Source organism: Nyctereutes procyonoides, unplaced genomic scaffold (assembly GCF_905146905.1).
Source record: "Nyctereutes procyonoides isolate TBG_1078 unplaced genomic scaffold, NYPRO_anot_genome, whole genome shotgun sequence".
Classification (NCBI taxonomy): domain Eukaryota; kingdom Metazoa; phylum Chordata; class Mammalia; order Carnivora; family Canidae; genus Nyctereutes; species Nyctereutes procyonoides.
In genome coordinates this window covers 22,555,011-22,574,506 of record NW_026575135.1, presented here as the reverse complement: position 1 = coordinate 22,574,506, position 19,496 = coordinate 22,555,011, and the positions used below count along the sequence as shown (strand labels likewise).

Sequence of the window (19,496 nt, the reverse complement as noted above, 5' to 3'; positions counted from 1 at the left end):
CCTTTCTCCTCCCCTACTTAAAACTCAAAGACCGTTACCTGCAAGGAATGTTATATCCTTTTAGGCTGGGTTTTTTGAAGACAGTGTGTGTGTGTGTGTGTGTGTGTGTGTGTGTGTGTGTGTGTGTGTGTGTGTGAGAGAGAGAGAGAGAGAGAGAGAGATTTCAACCCAAGTCCCAATTATTATCTTGGCAGTATCTCTTGATTTTTTTCCTTCCCAGGGATAAGTGATACCATCAGCACCTAGTGTAGGGAACCCTCTCCTTTGGTCTCTTGGATGAGGAATGGGGTGACTAGAAGAAGTTTCCTTCTGGAAGTTTATTTTTGTGAACAAGAGACTGAGGACATGGTTTGACTTTCCTTGAAGCCCCAGGTAGGCAGGAGGCCAGCTTCATTCTACAGCTTTGAGTGGGCAGTCAGTTCTTTCCAGCAAGATACACAACCTTAGGCTGACATTACTGGCTGTGTTACCCATCTTACAGGGAATTTGGTTGAGTCCCAGTTCTTAGGTATCCAGGAGATGCTAAGAGGAGCCAAATTTTGTTCTGTCACTGGAATTTCTTATGAATGTGTACTTTCTGTGATTTGCATCCTGAGTGTTTCCACTAGAAACCTGCTGAAAGGCAGCCTAAGAGAGCTGAGATAACTTAAGGATTTCAAGTAGGAAAAAAATAACTAAGCCATAGAAAAGAATGGTTTGAATTCTCTTGCCTTTTTTTCTCAGGCTGATGAAGTTCTACCTGTACTCTGGATTTAAAGACAGGGATTCAATCCAGGAACAGGACATACCAGAAAGCTTCATTATTCAGTATTTCATTCAGTATTGTTTGAGTGACTGTACTATACTTGGGGCCCGTTTTTGCCCCGGATTAGATTACTCTCCCCAGGTTTATTTTCTAGCATTCCCTTCCATATCCTTTTATGCACCTGCCAGATGAGCTACAAAATGTTTCTTAAAAAAAAAAAAAAAAAAGACCTTGTTGGGTCTTTACTCATGCCATTGTTTTTATCTAGATTCTAGAAGGTATTTCCCCTCCCCCTCTGAACTTCACCGGTTGAAAACCTACCAGTCTTTTAAAGTTGTCTCTGCCATAAAGCTTTCCCTGCTTACCGTAATTGGAAGTGACCTTGCCTTCAATTCACATAGCACTTGATTTATACTGTTCTCATGATAGTTACTTTCTTGTATTTGTATCCATTTCTCTCTCCTTTCAGACCAACTCTGTACTCTGAATCTTCTGTGTTTAGCCTTGTACTTATAGGCACCCAATAAATACTTGAATGAGTTAATTTTCCCAGCCTTTTAATTTTCCAAGGGCTTTTTAATTTTCGCCTTCAAGCAAGCTCACAAGTCCTTCTTAGATTGAGTAACCAAACCTGCACTCAGATTCTCTTTTTCAGTGAAGCCAGGATTTTTCTCTTTTAACTGTAGTGGTGTGATGGAGTAGAGTAGAGCCAGTAAGGGATTATTTCTGCTGCTGTAAAAGCACAATTTTTTCATTCAAGGTTCTTTCTTAATTTCCCTTGTTAGTTTCTAATCAGCCTTGGTTGTGCCAAGAGGGTTACTTTCTAGGGAGTTCAGGGATGATGTCAGGGGAGAAAAATCTGGTCTTTGCCCTCATCTACTTTTTTTTTGTTTCTCTTTGTCTCACCTCACTTTTTTGTATTTCCTTTTTTCCTGTCCCCTCTTCTACTTTTCATATTCTCTTCTACTCTTAACCTCTTCTTTCCTTGAACTCTTTATTTCTTAATATTTGCCCTTTATTTCTTTAGTATAAAAATGTTGTCAGCTTTTAGGAAAGTTTTGGAGTATTATCCCCTTACCTTAGCAAAATAAAATTTAAAAAAGCAGAGCATTATTTAGGAGTAACAGGTTAGATGCAGCGAAAAACTAAGGGTCCATCCATCATAGTTTATGGCTCTGGATCATGGATGCTCCTAACTCTGACTGGCCTCATAATCAGTGGGATTGCCTATCATTGCTCCCTCTTTGGTTCTCTGGGTTATGTGTTGATACTTCTGCTGGAATTTAAAAAGACTTTCAGTTTTGTCTCCTTTGTTGCCCCAGCTCTCTCATCTGTATGCATGAAAAATCCATCTGACTTCTTCACACTGACTCCTTCTGTGGGTTCAGAAAGAATTAAGTCTGAAAGACATACTGGTTTTTGTCCCTTGATCCTTTCTTTCTAGTGTTCAGAACAACAAATACATCAAGATCTGAAACCAATGCCCCTGAAGTCTTTTTTTTTTCCCTAATATGTGACCAGAATATTTTCTGAGCAGAATGCCTTGCATCCCCTATTGTTTGACAAGTACCTTTCCTGACCACTTGAAGGTTAGCCTCTTTCTCATACTGACTTTTCTCCTGAGGTTCTGATTACTCTCCTTCTTATGTTCACATTGTTGCCTTAAACTCAAAAGGGAAAAGCACATGAGATCTACCTGTACTCCCAGCTATACTCACAAATGTTGTCTGGAATCCAGTATTCACATATTCTCCCTTGCTTATAAAAACCAACATGTTTGTGCCCCCTCATCTCTTTTAGTGGAATTATTATCTACCAAGTAGTCTGATTTGCAAGCCAAGATGTCATTTTCCTGTTACCTTCCGTTTGTCCCCACATTTTATCATTTGTCTAGATTTTTTTTTCATCAGCTCTTTTCCATTTCCACTACATGGATGCCGGTTCTTATCTCCTACACGAGCAATTATGAAAGCCTAATCTTATGGTCTTCAGAAGGCTCTCACTGCCTACAAAATTTACCAAGATTTTTTTTAAAAAATTACTAATATGAGGAGTTCATCATCTGCTAAAAGTATCTCCATTTTGGTATAATGAATGTTCCTTTTCCTCACTGAGCCAAATAGGAAATTGGCAAGACAGGACATCTGGGACCTTGTTAATTATACACATATGGAGTTGGTGTCAGAAATGGCTTCTCTATAAAATAAACTTTAAAGACTGTAAGGTTGAGCTCCCTTTCTAAGTACAGTGTTAAATATTTTTATTTTTGTTTGGGGCAGGATTTGTAACTGTGGTCATTTTAGCTATCATCAAGCAAGACTAAAACCAACCAGGCAGGTGCTGGTCTGAAAAGCAGAAATAATTCTTTGAAATTATAGTCACTGTTGTTAGATAGATCTGGCTGCATTGTCAACAAGATCCCATTGCTATTGCTTATATTTTCCTCTTATCCTTCAACTCAGACTTTGGATGGAAATTCTGAGACTCTGGGTGTAGGTACTTGATAGGAATTGTTAGAAAAATCTGTTGTTGCAGCAAGACAGGAAGATGCTACTGTTCTGGGGTGCCTGATGGGTTCAGTTGGTGGAGCATGTGACTCTTGATCTTGGGGTCATGAGTTCTAGCCCCACAATGGTTATAGAGCTTACCTTAAAAAATACAAATAAAATTTGTCATAGTACTTTAAATAAAGGCAGCCACTGTTCTTATTTGTATCTAGAGCTTTTGGTTCTTCAGAGCCTTGGCTTTGAACTTCCTGATTCTCTGGCCACCTTCTGATGTTGGACTTGCTTATTGGGTTCAGCCATGTGTATTTTTAATTTTATTTATTTATTCATGAGAGACAGAGGAAGAGAGGCAGAGACACAGGCAGAGAGAGAAGTGGGCTCCATCTAGGGAGCCTGGTGTGGAACTCGATTCTGGGACTCCAGGATTATGCCCTGGGCCAAAGGCAGACACTCCACCGCTGAGCCAAACAGGCGTCCCTAGCCATGTATTTTTAAAGTCTAAAAACAGCAAGCCAATTCTTTTTTTTTTTTTTCTTCAAACTTACTATATTTATAAACTAGAGACTTGTGTTTTTCACAAAATCTGGAAAACTCTCAATTACGGTCATTTTCAATATTGATTCATTCTCCATTCTTTCTTTCTTTTTTTTTTTATTTTATAAATTAATTTTTATTGGTGTTCAATTTACCAACATACAGAGTAACACCCAGTGCTCATCCCGTCAAGTGTCCCCCTCCGTGCCCGTCACCCATTCACCCCCACCCCCCGCCCTCCTCCCCTTCCACCACCCCTAGTTCATTTCCCAGAGTTAGAAGTCTTTATGTTCTGTGTCCCTTTCTGATATCTCCCACACATTTCTTCTCCCTTCCCTTATATTCCCCTTCCCTATTATTCATATTCCCCAAATGAATGAGAACATACACTGTTTGTCCTTCTCCGATTGACTTACTTCACTCACCATAATACCCTCCAGTTCCATCCACGTTGAAGCAAATGGTGGGTATTTGTCGTTTCTAATGGCTGAGTAATATTCCATTGTATACATAAACCACATCTTCTTTATCCATTCATCTTTCGATGGACACCGAGGCTCCTTCCACAGTTTGGCTATTGTGGACATGGCTGCTAGAAACATTGGGGTGCAGGTGTCCCGGCGTTTCATTGCATCTGAATCTTTGGGGTAAATCCCTAACAGTGCAATTGCTGGGTCGTAGGGCAGGTCTATTTTTAATTCTTTGAGGAACCTCCACACAGTTTTCCAGAGTGGCTGCACCAGTTCACATTCCCACCAACAGTGTAAGAGGGTTCCCTTTTCTCCGCATCCTCTCCAACATTTGTTGTTTCCTGCCTTGTTAATGTTCCCCATTCTCACTGGTGTGAGGTGGTATCTCATTGTGGTTTTGATTTGTATTTCCCTGATGGCATTTGATGCAGAGCATTTTCTCATGTGCATGTTGGCCATGTCTATGTCTTCCTCTGTGAGATTTCTCTTCGTGTCTTTCAGCAAGCCAATTCTAAATGAAAATTTCTCTTCTGCCCATTTTGATAATAATAGAGGATTAGAATCTATGACATTTATTTTTTTTTAAATTTTTAAAATTTATTTATGATAGAGAGAGAGAGAGAGGGAGGCAGAGACATAGGCAGAGGGAGAAGCAGGCTCCATGCACCGGGAGCCCGATGTGGGATTCGATCCCGGGTCTCCAGGATCACGCCCTGGGCCAAAGGCAGGCGCCAAACCGCTGCGCCACCCAGGGATCCCAGAATCTATGACAATTAAAAGCAGATTGTTCATTAGAGTTATGAGAGCTAGAGAATAAAAATTCCAGGAAATTCTGCATTGGGAAAATACAGTTTAGAACTCCTCTAGGAATCAACACTAAAATGAAAGCAAGTTTCTTGTCTTATTAAATAAGGAAAGAAACTTGTGGGTATTAACTGAAACAGGTTTCCATATGGATTTGAGGTCACTTGGCTCACATTCAGCTCAGCTTGCTCTTGTTCTCAAGGTCCAGGCTTGTGGCTACTTGAGTTAGAAGCAGAAAAAAATTCTAAAAAACTAAGTAAAGCTAGGATGTCTTGATTGACTGTGCTTATTCCACAGCTTTTGAAGATCCTGATAGTGCCGTTGATGACCGGGATAGTGACTATCGCAGTGAGACCAGCAATAGCATCCCACCTCCTTATCATACAACTTCCCAGCCCAACGCTTCTCTGCACCAGTTTCCCGTGCCCATGCGATTGCCACAGCAGCTGCTACTTCAGGGCAATTCCCGGGATTCTTGCAATGACTCCATGCAAAGTTACGATCTTGATTATCCAGAGCGGCGGGCCCTTAGGTGGGTATTGAAAACAAAGCACTTTCTCTTATTAGAATGTAGTTTCCAAGATGCAACTAAGAATATAGATGCTTTAATCTGAGGTGGTAGTGGAAGTATAGCAGTATAATAGTCCAAGCTACAGCCATTTTGTCTAGAATCTCAGTTTTTTTTTTCTCTGCTATACATTCACATTTAGATATTTCTGTCATTAATATTTCTCTTTGTGATCAGTGATTCTCAGTGGGTGAGAGCATGCTCACTTAGGATAGATAACTGGAAAAAAAAAAAACAAAAAACAGCACACGCCTCTGCCCAGCCCAGCAATTCTGAAACACTCTTTACCAAGATTTAAAAAAAGAAAATCACAGGTGTTAAATGTTTGGATAACCTTTCCTACCTAAATATTTCCCTGGGAACTTCAGATGATATCTTCAAAGCAGATTCAATACTTTTGCTGGAACTTTAGAAAATTTTTAAATATAGAAAACATTAACATGGTTTAAAAAATGTTAAGGTGCAATATAACATATAGTGAAGAATCTCCCACCTGTACATGTCCTCCTTGGTCTCTTTCCTATCTCCTAGTTCTCACACCACCATTGTTTGTTTCCTATGTACCCTTCTATAGACTACTGTCATATGTTTATGAGTATAGAAACAAATATATACTCATCCGACTTTCCCCGTTTAAAAAATAATTCAAAATTTGGAAAAATATTATAATCAACATCCATATTCATGTTGCCTTGATTCAGCTGGGTTAATATTCTATCACATTGATTATTTATTTTTATTGTATCATTATTCAGTTTCCCCAACATTTTCCCCATTGATTTTAGCATCCATTGATGATCCTAGCTTGAATCAAGTATTGGTTGGAGGTTAATATTTTAAAAACCATTCCAGTTTAGCTCATACTTTTTGTCTAAAATTCCTCTCAGTTTACTATTATCTCTGAGAATATTTTCAGTGAATTTTTTTCCTATATCAACCATCACAGAGTTTTTACTGTTTATGATCTGATTCTAAGAAGAAACATGCCAGGAATCTTACAATAGTTAGTCTCTACTCCTTGCTGGTTTATTAACTGAATATTTGCATATTTTTAGAAAGATCTTATTTATTTGAGAGAGACAGATCGCGACAGAGATAGTGAGAGAAAGCACAAGTGGAGAGGAGAGAGAGAAGGGACTCCCCTGATGTGGGGCTCTGTCCCAAGACCTGGAGATCATGACCTGAGCTGAAGGCAGACTCTTGACCAACTGAGCCACCCAGACACCCCTTAATGTTTGTATATTTTATGTTTTTGATTTTAGTTGTTTATATTGTCCTACTTTAGGGGAAAAAAACGTAACAGCAAAACCCCCACTACTTTTAGCTTCCTTTTCCCTCCCTCCTTTGCAAGTATTAGATGTGTAAGCCAGCAATAATAATGGCACATCAACCTAAATGACTACATACTGTTCTGGAGTACTTCATTTTACCTAATTATTACCCTATTATTATTTTGATTATTTCCTGGGCTACCACTATAATAATACTTAGAGGAGCATTAGTGATACACTTTACATTGTAAATTTTTTCCTAAAAATTTTTTTAATTGATCCCCTATAAATTTGATTTTAGTGTATCAGTATATGAAATGAGATTAAAGAGTAAATATTTTTTTATCTCCAGCAGAGAAGAAAATTACATGATGATTCATTCATTCAAAAGAGAGAGCACAAGCTGGGTAGGGGCTGAGGGGTAAGGAGAAGCAGACTCCCCACAGAGCAGAGAGCGCAATGCAGGGCTCAATCCTAGGATCCTAGGATCATGACCGGAGCCAAAGACAGACACTTAACCAACTGATTCACCCAGGCATTTCAAAAATTACATGACTTTTAAGTAACCTTTTATCATAGACATTTTTAACTAAAATTCTTGAAAATATTTATCCATTAAAAATTTTTGAAGTTGATTTGTCACTAACATTGATTTTTAAACTTCTCTCTTACTGTAGATGCCAAGTTCTTGGAGATGGTCTAAATCCTTAAGTTAGTTTTTTAAAATCCTAAGGGAACAAACACATTCTTAGTATCTTCCATTAAATTAAAAGTATAAAAATAAATAGCTTCATTCACTACAGCAATGGCTATGTATTGATTTAAGTTGAAGTATAAAAACTTCTAGGCTGAAGCTAGTTTGGTTTGAGTTTTTGAGGATACTGCAGGATAATGAAATTGCATGTAAAAAAATGTTATATTGGATTTGCTCAACCAAATGGGCTTTTGCCTAATGAGTCCAAAATAACTGGGATCTTACATAAATTATATAAAAATACATAATTTGAGGTTTGACAATAGAGTTGGACTTTGTTAGATATATAGCCAAAGTGTCTCTAGTGTTGAAGGGGGTCAAAAGAATATCTCTTGAAGCTTATTACTGTCTCTTCAAGTCTCTCTCTCTTGAAGATTTTTAGTGACTAAGTGACCACCATGATCTTGTTTGTATTTCCTATATAAATGCAATTGGATGTTAAATCTATAAAGAACATGAGTCGACAAGCACTTAGTCTACAGGTCCTCTGTATACCCCCGCTTGAGTACACAGGAAGCAGGCAGTTTCTGATCTAACTGAAAGAAAGGTCGGGTATCTTATTTATGGACTTAAGTTGGAATACAGCTTCTAGTGTTAGTATAGGGAAAGATATTCATTTCCCTGTGATCCTCAATGCATATATATCTTTTAGATTTTGCATATTATAATGCTTTAAATAATTTGCTCTTGTCGATACCGTAAGGTTTGACTTCTGACAAAGATTATTTTTATTATGTATTTTTTTCCCTTCTTTTTTTAAGGTTTATCTGTCTCTTATAGATAGAGTGCGCTCACAGGAGCTCAAACAGGGAGAGAGGCAGAGAGGGGAAGAGGGAGGGAGAGAGAATCTCAAGCAGACTCCATGCTGAGCATAGAGTCTGACTCGGGGCTCAATCTCACAACTCTGAGATCATGACTTGAGCCAAAATCAGGAGTCAGATTCTTAACTGACTGAGCCACCCAGGTACCCCTATATATTTTTTCTTTTTAAGAGAAATATGTTTGACCATATTCTTGGCTATACTACCTCAAATAATAACTTTCAGCAAGTTATCAGCTTGACTTCTTTTCAGACCCATATTAATCAACAAACTTAGGTCTCTTGAAATCCCTTGATATATTTTTGTTAAATACTTAATAGTTCAACTTGAGTGTTACAAATACATTCTAAGTATCGAGGAAACATTTTCATTTTGTTTCTATCTTGGAAAATAAAAGGATCCTAAAAAGCTCATGGTAGCAAGTAGCTATGGTTATTATCATAGCTGTTCTTTTTCTGAAGTGGAAAAAACTATTTGGCTAAAGTACTTTAATACTGATTTAAGAACATATAGATTTCTTTATCATATTTTCTCAGCCTGAATGGTAATTTTTATTATATTATTTTAGTTTTCTCATTGAATGTGCACTAAATTTTATAATTTGTTTCTTCCCTTTCCCTGTTTCTTCTCTTTTCTTGGCCTTACTATTCCTACAATTTTATTCTTTTACATCAGACAAGGCTTGCAGGCTAAAAATGACAAAATTAAGGTTATTTCAGCTTTCCCTGATACTGACTATGAAGAGCAAGAAAATATATATAAAGAGATAGAGGAGAAAATATCACAAGAGTTTCTAGAAAACAGTAACATAAATTTAAAGGAATCAGAAGCAAAAGAGATTAGAACTCTTTCAAAAACTGGTAAATATTACAGCCAACAAGAACAACTGAAGTGTAAGAATCGGAAAAAGATACCATCTCTGGGTCAAGAAAGTGAATTTTCTACTGCCTTTAATTTTGACCTTGAATTTGAAACCTCTGTATTCTCCAGATATCCTCAGAAATATACAATAGATAGGAGAAGGAAAAACAAACCCTTATACTGTCATTTTGAAGGCAGTGAAAGACGACCATATGATGATAGATCAGGAACTAAGACTAACTTTAAAAGTACATATCCTAACACTGAAAATTGTAATGTTTGCCACATTGAAAAGAAGAAACAAAATTATCCAACTTTACGCCCTTACAAAAATGGTTTTGTGGTTGAGAGTGGCATGTGGACTACTAAGTTGGAAAATCATAATTATGATCTTTCTGGTTGTTTTAAGAACTATGAAAAGTCATCTGGCTTAAACCAATATGTCACTAATTTCACTCCATTAGATATTCTTGAAGATTCTGCCAGTAGTACTTCTGATGAACTTCTGAGTTCTCCTCTTACTGATAAACAGGAAGGTTTATTGTCACCAACAAATCATCCATCCGATGTCCATCATGTTGGAGGCTTTCCTGAAGAATATCATGTAACAAATCCAGTATTCCCATTACCAAAGTTAAAGTGTGATGCAAACACACTTGGAGATCAGTCTGGGTGCCCTATGGAAGAGATGACCCCTTCCTCTCTTGAGGAACCCAAGAAGGGCTACGTTGATACAATGGATGAGCTTCAGTGTTTGGTAGAAACAGTGTCAGAATATTTAGCAGAGAAGGAAGAAGAGATTAATCGATTTGGCTCCCTTCCAAAAACTAAAAAATCACTTAAACACAATAGTACTGTTGATAACGCAGAGCACAAAATGCCTGAGGATCAAAAAGCACCTTCACCCATTGTCAAGAATGACAAAGACAAGGCTATATGTCTGAATGGAGTGAAATGTGCTGTTGGTTCTCTGTTCAGTTCACTCACAGAAAAAATGGGTTCAGGCACAAAGCAGCTAACGACCTCTGTGGAAAAGCTGGTTTATTTAGTTCCAGAGAAAACAGAAACTCTTAATCAAGTAGAGACGATTAATTCAGGATCTAAACCCAGAGCCAAGTCAGTACTGGGGAAGGATATTTCCATACAATCTCCATTATCCTCTCAAGCAGTTGATAATGAGGATTTTGGCAGAAGTCACAAAACCTCTGAAAATGAGCACACAGGTAGTAAAACTGGAAATTTAAGCTTTCAGGATGCAACAGAGGCTATTGGAAGGGACTCCCCTCCACAGAGTCAGAGTTCAGTTATAAAGTCTGTTTTCAGCAGGCTGAATCCATTAAAGATCTTTTCGGAAAAAGATGAAACCAAAAAGGATGATGACCAGAACAAGCCAACAAGAAAGGAAAATGTCACTGGGTGTGGATTAGAGTCAAATCAAAGGGAAGACACTCTTGGCAATGACAGTAGAGTCATCACTTTTGATAGGAATGATGGAGAAACTACAGGTTCAACCCAAATGCCCCTAAGTAAGGATTTATTGCTGTCTTCCCAATCGACCAATGAACCTTCAAACTTAGGTGGTTCTGCAAATAAAAAAAATGATATTGAAAGTCTCTTGGAAAGAAAATCCTGTACAGATCTGTCTCTGTTACCGGATCAACCAAAAAAATGTGCCAAAGACACTCCAGGACAATCTTGTATAACTGGCAGTAGAATTGCAAATAAAGAGTCTTCAGCAACACCGATTGAGGAGGACAAAGTTACTAGAGATGATGATTTTCTTGAGCCACTCAGAAAATCTTTTAGCCAGTTTTTGCTCACTTCACCTGAGACCTGCTCAAAGAAAACTGTGTCAGAATCTATGAAAATTCACCAGTTAGAGGAAGATGGATGGGAAAGGGGCCCTAGGAAAGATGTATGTTCCTTTTCTTTTAGTGGAAAACTACATATTCCATTTTTCAGAGTTCTTAGTCATTCTGAAAAGCAGCAGGATTTAAGAGAGGAAGGAAGCATTTTTCCTTTGTTTAAATTTCCTTTCACTGACAGCCATATCACTGTCAATGACCAGAGTTTTCCTGACTCAGCAGTAACCATTGATGAAGAGATCCAAAGAAACTGCCGTGAAAATGCCAAACTTAGTCTAATAAAATCTAGTTCAGTTCCAAATATTCATAATAATTTAGGGAAATTTGATGGTACAGAAGCATTTAATAAAAATGATCAAATAAATTGTCCTGAAGATGCCACACTTGATAAAGTAAAGTCTAATTCAGTTCCAGTTATTAATAATGATCTTGGGGAATTTGGGAATATAGACAAATTAAATTCAAGTGACCATGCAGCAGTTGATACCTGTCAGAGAGATACCTCAGCCATCCCTGAAGTTGTGTCCAAAGAATATATTCCTTCAGATTCTTCAGAAGAAAGTAAGACTCTTACACAAGTGACACCTTTAACAGTATCATATTCATCATTAGCATTTACTTCTCCCATTTCAGAATCCACCCTGGTTAGTGAGATTAATGAAGACAGACTTGTAGATAAAGCTTCGAAGAAAAGAACCCAAGGAGGCCTCCTTTCTGGTCTGCTTAACAAGTTTTCTTCTCTTGAAAACTTGTCTAGTCAACAAGAATTAAATTTGAAAAATGATGATTCTCATCATAAGAATAATATCCCAGGCATACTCTCTGGAATATTTAACCTGATATCCAATAACAGTGTAACTGATTGTAAACCAGATGAAGCAAAGTCTGTGTCTTCAGGCAACATGAAAAGTTTGAACGGAAATAAACATTTATCCTTGGATGAGATCCCTGTTACTTTGTGTGTGACTCCTGAGAACCAGAAGAATCATGTTGAAAAAGAAGAAACATCTGGCTTCCTAAAAAGCTTTTTATCTTTACCTAAAGAAAATACACCATTATCTGATATTTGGGTTGATAGTCATCATTCCCCTCCTACATGGAAAAATCAGCAAAGTGAAAAGAATTGCCCCTCTTCTGAGAACAGAGTCCTTCACTGTGCTCCAAATGCTCAGCTAGGCCTCTTAGAGAAATCCATGGCTGAGAGGCTGACACCACACCATGTTCTTAAGGGGAAAATACACGAAAATTCAAACAAGTTAAATCCACCCATATTAAGTACTAGCATTCTGTCAAACCACTGTCAGGCTTTTGAAGAGATGAATAATCCTCTCTGTTATAAATGGGACTCTGATATAAAAGATTTCTCTAAAAATTCCAGAAAACTTCAGCCAGTTTATTATATGTGGAATCAAAATACATTCCCATCAGGTGATGTTTTCCTGTGGCCTGACTCAGAAATAAATTTTTGCCAAAAGGCTCAAAATGCAAATATCTTGGAATGGAAAACAAATCCAAACAGTGTCATTTGGCATGACTTACCATATGAATCATTGGACCAGTTAGCATTTAATGAAGACAACTTATTAAGAAGTGATATGTGGGCAGCTAACTCATTATATGGAAATTCTCATTTTCCAATTAATGAGACTAAGAATTCACTAGAAGAACTGCCCATTGACTTAAGTTGTTCTTCAGGTTATAAGAAGACTACGTGTTCCATAGTTGAACAAGAATCATTAAGGATGGATGAAAGCTTTGTTTTTTCAAGTGTTAGTTATGAATACCAGGAATGGTTATCATGTCTTGAAAATGGAGTGTGGTGGCCATCAGAGGATGGGGATTATGGATATTATATGTTCCATGATGGTCAGTATATGTATTATCTCCTCACTGATTCTACTGGGCAGTATGCATATTTATTTATACCTGATTGTTATTATAAAGAGTATTTGAATTATGGTTTACAGACAAATGATCTATCAAGTATTATGTTGGATGACAGCATTATTTCTGCCTATAGTTTTAAAGTGCTTGACAAGGAAGATGAATTAGTCTGGTGTGTTGAAGAGGAACCAATTGATGACCCTCTTGATTTATCTGTAGTTTTGCCAAGAGGTGAAGGACCAGTGTATCTAAATTTAGGAACCTTCTCACAAGTACTTGAAGAGTCAAGTTGTGACCAAAAGGATCAACCATTAGATTTTTCAGGCAATAATCTTCAGAAGTTTAAAGGAAATTTTGGATCTTTTGATGAAAAGGTGTGTTGTTCTGAAGACTTTAAATACATATTGGATCTCAGAAATAAGCCCCAAACTATTGGAAATCATGACTTAAGTAAAAATCATTTTATAGAGGATGATAAGAACCAGCCTCTACCAAAGGATTCATCTGTTTACCCTTCCAGTTTCCACTGGGTTCAGTCTTCTGAAGAAGCTACCTCTTTGGTTCATCCTGAAAATATGACTAACAGTCCACAGAAAACAGGAGAGATGTCATCATTGAACAAAGTAACTTCATTATTTTCTGATTTGGTTGGAAATACTTTGAATTTTGTTGAGAATGAATCCTTAGAGTCTTTGGTCATGAAGAAAATGGATCAGCATTCAGACTTAGCAGAGCTCACAAATGATGGTCTTCAGTCATTAATCTTGAATAAGCAATTAGAGAATAACTCTCAAGATGAAGAAGAATGTCTTCTCAAGAAGGATTTAGAAAGACAAATAGGATCCAATGTTCAACGACCAGAATTTACTAAAAATATGAAGCAAGAGTTCCTTTCAAATAAAAATTTTCATGTGAAAAAACAAAGTTTGTTAAAATCTGTTGTCCAGGTAAGCCAAACAACTCTTCGACCTAAATCAGATATGGAAGATAATGAAATCATTACAGCTGACTCTATTTCAGTTCCTCTTGCATCACAGTTTAGTAGGGATGAACACAAGAACTGTGAGCTTCCCCAGGACCAGTCTTCCAAAGAATCTGAGAGAACATTATTTAAAAGTGCATTGAAACTCTTTGGTCGGGGAGAAGACTCTTCAGTAAGTACAGTATCAAATGGAAAACAGGCATCTGGATTTTTGAACCTCTTTAAAACCCAGGTGAATAAAGAAGGATCACCAAATTTAGAAAAGAATGATGATAAAAATAGAAAGATACCTTATCAACAAAAGAATGAATCTCCTGGTGTTTCCAATTTTTTTGGTACCCTTGGGGATTTATTTAAAACCAATGTATCTTCTATACAAACAACTGAAAATATGTCTGTTTCTTCCTTGGTTAATAAGGATGAAGTCAAATCAAGTCCTAATCCTCCACAGGCAATTAGCCAGGATATTGGGAACTTTCCTGCTACACCAGTTGCTTCTAAAAGGAAGGTTCGAGTTAGGAGTCTGAACAAGCAGATTACTATTGATGACAGTGGGCTAAAAGAACCATGGACTACCGATATACAGAGTAATAATTTGACCGAAAAAGAGGTACCTTCCAGAGATCACCTAATCCAGCAATCACCAAATCAGTCTTTCTCAGCAAATTGTCTCAAAGAGTCTTCCAGAGATTCTTCAGTAGAAACTAGTGGTGTGTCTACGGGGACAGAAGTTTCAAGAAGTGATCAACCAACTTTTGATATTCTGAGCCAAAGGAATTCAAAGGAACAAGATCATTTTTCTGATCAACGCTGTAGTTTTTCAACTGCCACAACCTCTTCATCTCAACCAGAGTTGCAAACCAGAAAAAGTATATTTTCTTTCCTGACTGGATCTGAAAAATCTGAGAATAGAGCCTCTGCTACTCTACCAAGAACCAAATCTCAAGCAGAAGGGCTCTTTACACTTCCTTCCTTTTTTTCAACTACTAACTCAAGCAGCAAGAAGGATGCCTCTCATACTAGCTCTTTTAGTTTCTTCAACTTGTCATTTTTGGATGGAAAGCAGCAGACTCCTGGGGAAAAACACAGCCTTTCAACTGTTGCTCCAGTGACTTCCCAGCCCTCTAAGAAGCCAAGTGCTTTTGTAGACATGGATGGTACAATGACTAGAGAAGGTTCTAGTGGCAGTAGAGCTAGCATAGTCCAGGAGGGAGTTCATGAACAGCAAATGGCTCCTTGTAGCAACACCGTTGACGTTACTTCCTTTACAGATGAGCTCAATGTGGAGAAGGACTATCAGGAAAAACAAGATTCTAGTAATGGACCAGGGACATCTTTAGCAGATATCCAGATGAATCAGTTGCAAAATGACATTGGTTCTAATTCACCAGAATTTCAGGCACAGACTGAAACATTGCTCATTGGTCCAGAGTCCCTTGGGGTAACTCCTAATGAAGAAGAGACTTTCATACAGGAAGCCTTCCCTAGTGGCTCACTGTCCAAGTCTTTTTCACATGATAACCGTTTGACTGAAAAGCTCAACAGTCCAGACATTTGCACTAACCACCACCAAATTGAAATAATTACTAGTGACCCTTTGAGCTTGCCATTAGAAAAGGTCCCTAATGAGGTCTTAACAGAGATTGTAGAACCACCCTCTCCCTCTGTGGAGCCAGGGTATAGAGAGCACTTCCAGAGCCGAGAGGCAGATAAAGAAGAAGACAAATCAGTGTTGGGCTCTTCAGTAGAGATGCTTTCCGGGTTTGTGACAAAAGTGAAGTCTTTCTCTGGGTGCTTAGTTGAACCTCCCAAAACTTTCTCTGGATTTTTCTCCTCTCCTAAACCTCCAAAGAAAAACTCCTTTTTCTCCCTTTCTTCTGGTGCATCATCTCAGTCCCTCAAAGGTGAGTTACTTGGAATTTTTAAAAGTCCCAGACCAGAGACATACAAACAAGAATCACCTGTCCCAGCTATTGCAAGGCCTCAAAATGGTAGTTGCAGAGATACTATAGGATCAGTACCTACAGAAAATTTGTGGAGAGAAGCTTCCTCTCCAACACTCAATTCAGAATCTACTCTCAGTGGTGGTACAATGACTGTAGTTAGTGCAAAGTCAGACTCAGAGACCCTGATAGATGATACTAAACTAACAACTGAAATGGAAAGCAATAATATTCCTGACAATATTCTAGAACCCCAAGATTCTGAAACAATTGGGGCTACACCTTCTGTCTCAGGGGACGATACTGGGCAAGGAGTATTGTCTCTGAGTGATGAAGGAGACATGGGGTTGTTGCAGGGCACAGACACGGAGACATCATTGGAAGCAGAGCATATTTCATTGCTATCGCATTTGGATCCAGATCCAACATGTATTGCCGAAGAGCTTCCTCCTCCAGGTCAGCCACTTACTCCTCTTGAGGCAAAGCCAGCTATTCAGTCAGCCTCCACAAACCAAGATTTCTTGGAACTACAGACAACCAATTCACTGGAAACCAGTAGTCCACTGTTAAGTGATGCAAGTGCCGGCCAGAGTGCCACACCAGAAACCCAAGGATACCTTTCTCATCCTGTACTGGAGGAGCCTGTGTTTTGTGCCAAAGAAAGTTATGGGATACTTGGTACCCAGAAAGATACACCTGCAGTCCCCCAGGAAACAGAGCAGCCAAGACCTCATTTTGGGATCCCAGACATGACCAATTGGCCAAAACTCCATTTCCCATCTTCTGCCACTGACTATGGGAAACCACTGAGCTCTTTATTTTCCCCATCTCCTTCCTCTGGTAATAGAGGAGCGGAGCCTGGTTTAATGGCCAATTTTAAAAAGTTGTCAGCTCTATTTGAGGGAGGTAGTGATGGGAATGGGAGTATGATGGCAAGTGATCTAAAACTGAGATTTGGAAAGAAGCTGGATCTTTCATTCACACGGCCAAAAGAGAACAAAGGAGGCCCTGAACAAGTACCTGCAGAATCCTCTTCTCCAGCTTTAGTTATCAGCAGTGATCAGAACCCTCATTTTAGTGAGGCTGACAAAGCTTTAGAGTCTTCTCAAATGTCTGAGGCTAGTGCTGAACCAGCTACTCAACCCTCTGGGACCTATGAGCATCTGGAGACCAGGCCAAGTATATGTGCTCATGAGCTTTCAGGGTCAGGAGAAATGGAAAACCAGCAGGGAATTTCAGCATCTGGAGAACACTGGGGTTCCAAAAGCAACCTTTCTAGCTCCACCTGTCCTTCCGGGAGTCATAAGGAAGAACACTGCACTGTCACTGAGTTACTTCACCAGCCAGAAACACAAGAGGAAGAGGTGATGCCTCCTTGCACTGACTGTCTTTCAAACATACAGAAACCAATTACTCTCCATGACGTCAAGGAACCAAAGACCGACAAAAGGCCTGTTTTCAACCTAAGCATCATAAATGATTTTAAGGAATTGACCATTTATGATGCAGTGACTTAGAGGTAGCTTAATGATAGGCTGCTTTATATTTTTCCTATGTCTTTCCTAGCACCCGAGCTTCATGTTAACTAGGGGTTAAGTAACAAGGAGTAATGTGTGGGTCTTTTCATCCTCTTCCCTCTCTCTAGAGCCAAATGGAATTCATTAACTGGGAGAAGGAACTTACTGCTAAAGGAAAGGCTGGGCCTTAGGATTTACTCATTCTGGTTTGCTCTGCCTTGTGAAAGTGAAATGGAGAATGGAGGGCAGAAAGAGGCTGCAAGTAGTAGTGTGGCATATATTAATTACAACCATGTGATAGGCTAGGATGCTTCCTTGGCCCTCAGCACTTATACCTCTAATAGCTGGGGAGAGATCTACTGTGCTGTGCTTTTCCAAGTCTTCTAAGATGCTTTCTCCAGTGGCAATGAGGTTATTAAGTAAAATGCTAGATGCAAAGATTGGAATAATTTATATTCTATATTCCACATGGATTTATTTATTTAAAAAAAATTTTTTTAATTTATTTATGATAGAGAGAGGCAGAGACACAGGCAGAGGGAGAAGCAGGCTCCATGCACCGGGAGCCCGACATGGGACTCAATCCCGGGTCTCCAGGATCGCGCCCTGGGCCAAAGGCAGGCGCTAAACCTCTGCGCCACCCAGGGATCCCTCCACATGGATTTATATAGCTCTTTCTAGTCTGCCATTTCGTACCTTGAGATTGGTGTCTGGTAAGTGCCTTGAATAAAGTGTCATGGGAGCTCAGGGCTATCATTTGCTGTAGTTCTTTATTCTGGAGCATTGTGCAGGGTCCATTTGGAAAAGATACTATTATTTCCCCTAAGAAGAAGCACCACGTACTGTACAATTTTTTTTATAATTTCTTTTTTTTAATTTTTATTTATTTATGATAGTCACACACACAGAGAGACAGACAGAGAGAGAGAGAGAGAGAGAGAGAGGCAGAGACATAGGCAGAGGGAGAAGCAGGCTCCAGGCACCGGGAGCCCGACGTGGGATTCGATCCCGGGTCTCCAGGATCGCGCCCTGGGCCAAAGGCAGGTGCTAAACCGCTGCACCACCCAGGGATCCCCCCGTACTGTACAATTTAAGAATGCTGCCATGACTTCTCACCCAGACCTGTCCAAAGGGGCTGGTTTTAGAGATAGTATGTGTGTGTGTGTGTGCATTCATGTACACACATGTGTTAGGAACTATTCATAGCAGCATGCCTTGGGATGAAGGATCAGAAATTAGTCTGAAAATACCAAGTAATTGGGAGGATCCATAGGGAGAATATCACTGGAAACCAGTAATGATTTATCTTCATTTGGCCAAGGGTAAACATAAGCCCTTTAAAGACTTGACTCTGTGGCAAGGAAATTCTTTGTCCTTTTGCATGGAGGCTTTCTAGCATGATACCAGAAGTGAAAGAAGGGCCCCTGACTTGGGATAGAACTATTCAGTGATACAATTCAGTGAACTATTCTGGGATAGATCTTAAAGATCATCACCTAGAACATCTGTCTTGAGTAGGACTGACTCTTAAATTTAGTGTATGGCTCAAGGGAGTAACTTGTGGATACTGCTCTAATCATGTTTGTTTTTTTTTAAGATTTTGATTTATTTATTCATGAGAGACACACAGAGAGAGAAAGAGGCAGAGACACAGGCAGAGGGAGAAGCAGGTTCCATGCAGGGAGCCCAATGTGGGACTCCATCCTGGGACTCCAGGATTGCACCCTGGGCTGAAGGCAGGCGCTAAACTGCTGAGCCACCCGGGCTGCCCTAATCATGGTTTCTAATCATAATTCACTGCCCTTTCTCTGCTATTGGTGCTGTCTCTCATAACAGGCGCACAAATTTCCTCCCTGGGTATGGGAATTCAGGTGGTTGAGAAAGGGTTGGGCTGGCCTCTCTTTAAGTATAGAAATGCATTAGTGTGGTCCTGACCCAGATCCTGGAGTTGGATTTTGTCCACTTTTTCC

The 19,496-nt window shown here is 39.1% G+C and overlaps 1 protein-coding gene across 1 annotated transcript in view; it reads left to right on the top strand.

Annotated features, from left to right (window-relative positions):
* Window positions 1-19,496, top strand: part of UNC13B (unc-13 homolog B) — a 227,314-nt gene that overhangs the window by 120,179 nt on the left and 87,639 nt on the right. The window contains exon 8 of the mRNA XM_055301919.1: window positions 5,358-5,592. Within this exon, the coding sequence (XP_055157894.1) occupies window positions 5,358-5,592 (235 nt within the window). The remainder of the gene's footprint in view (window positions 1-5,357; window positions 5,593-19,496) is intronic.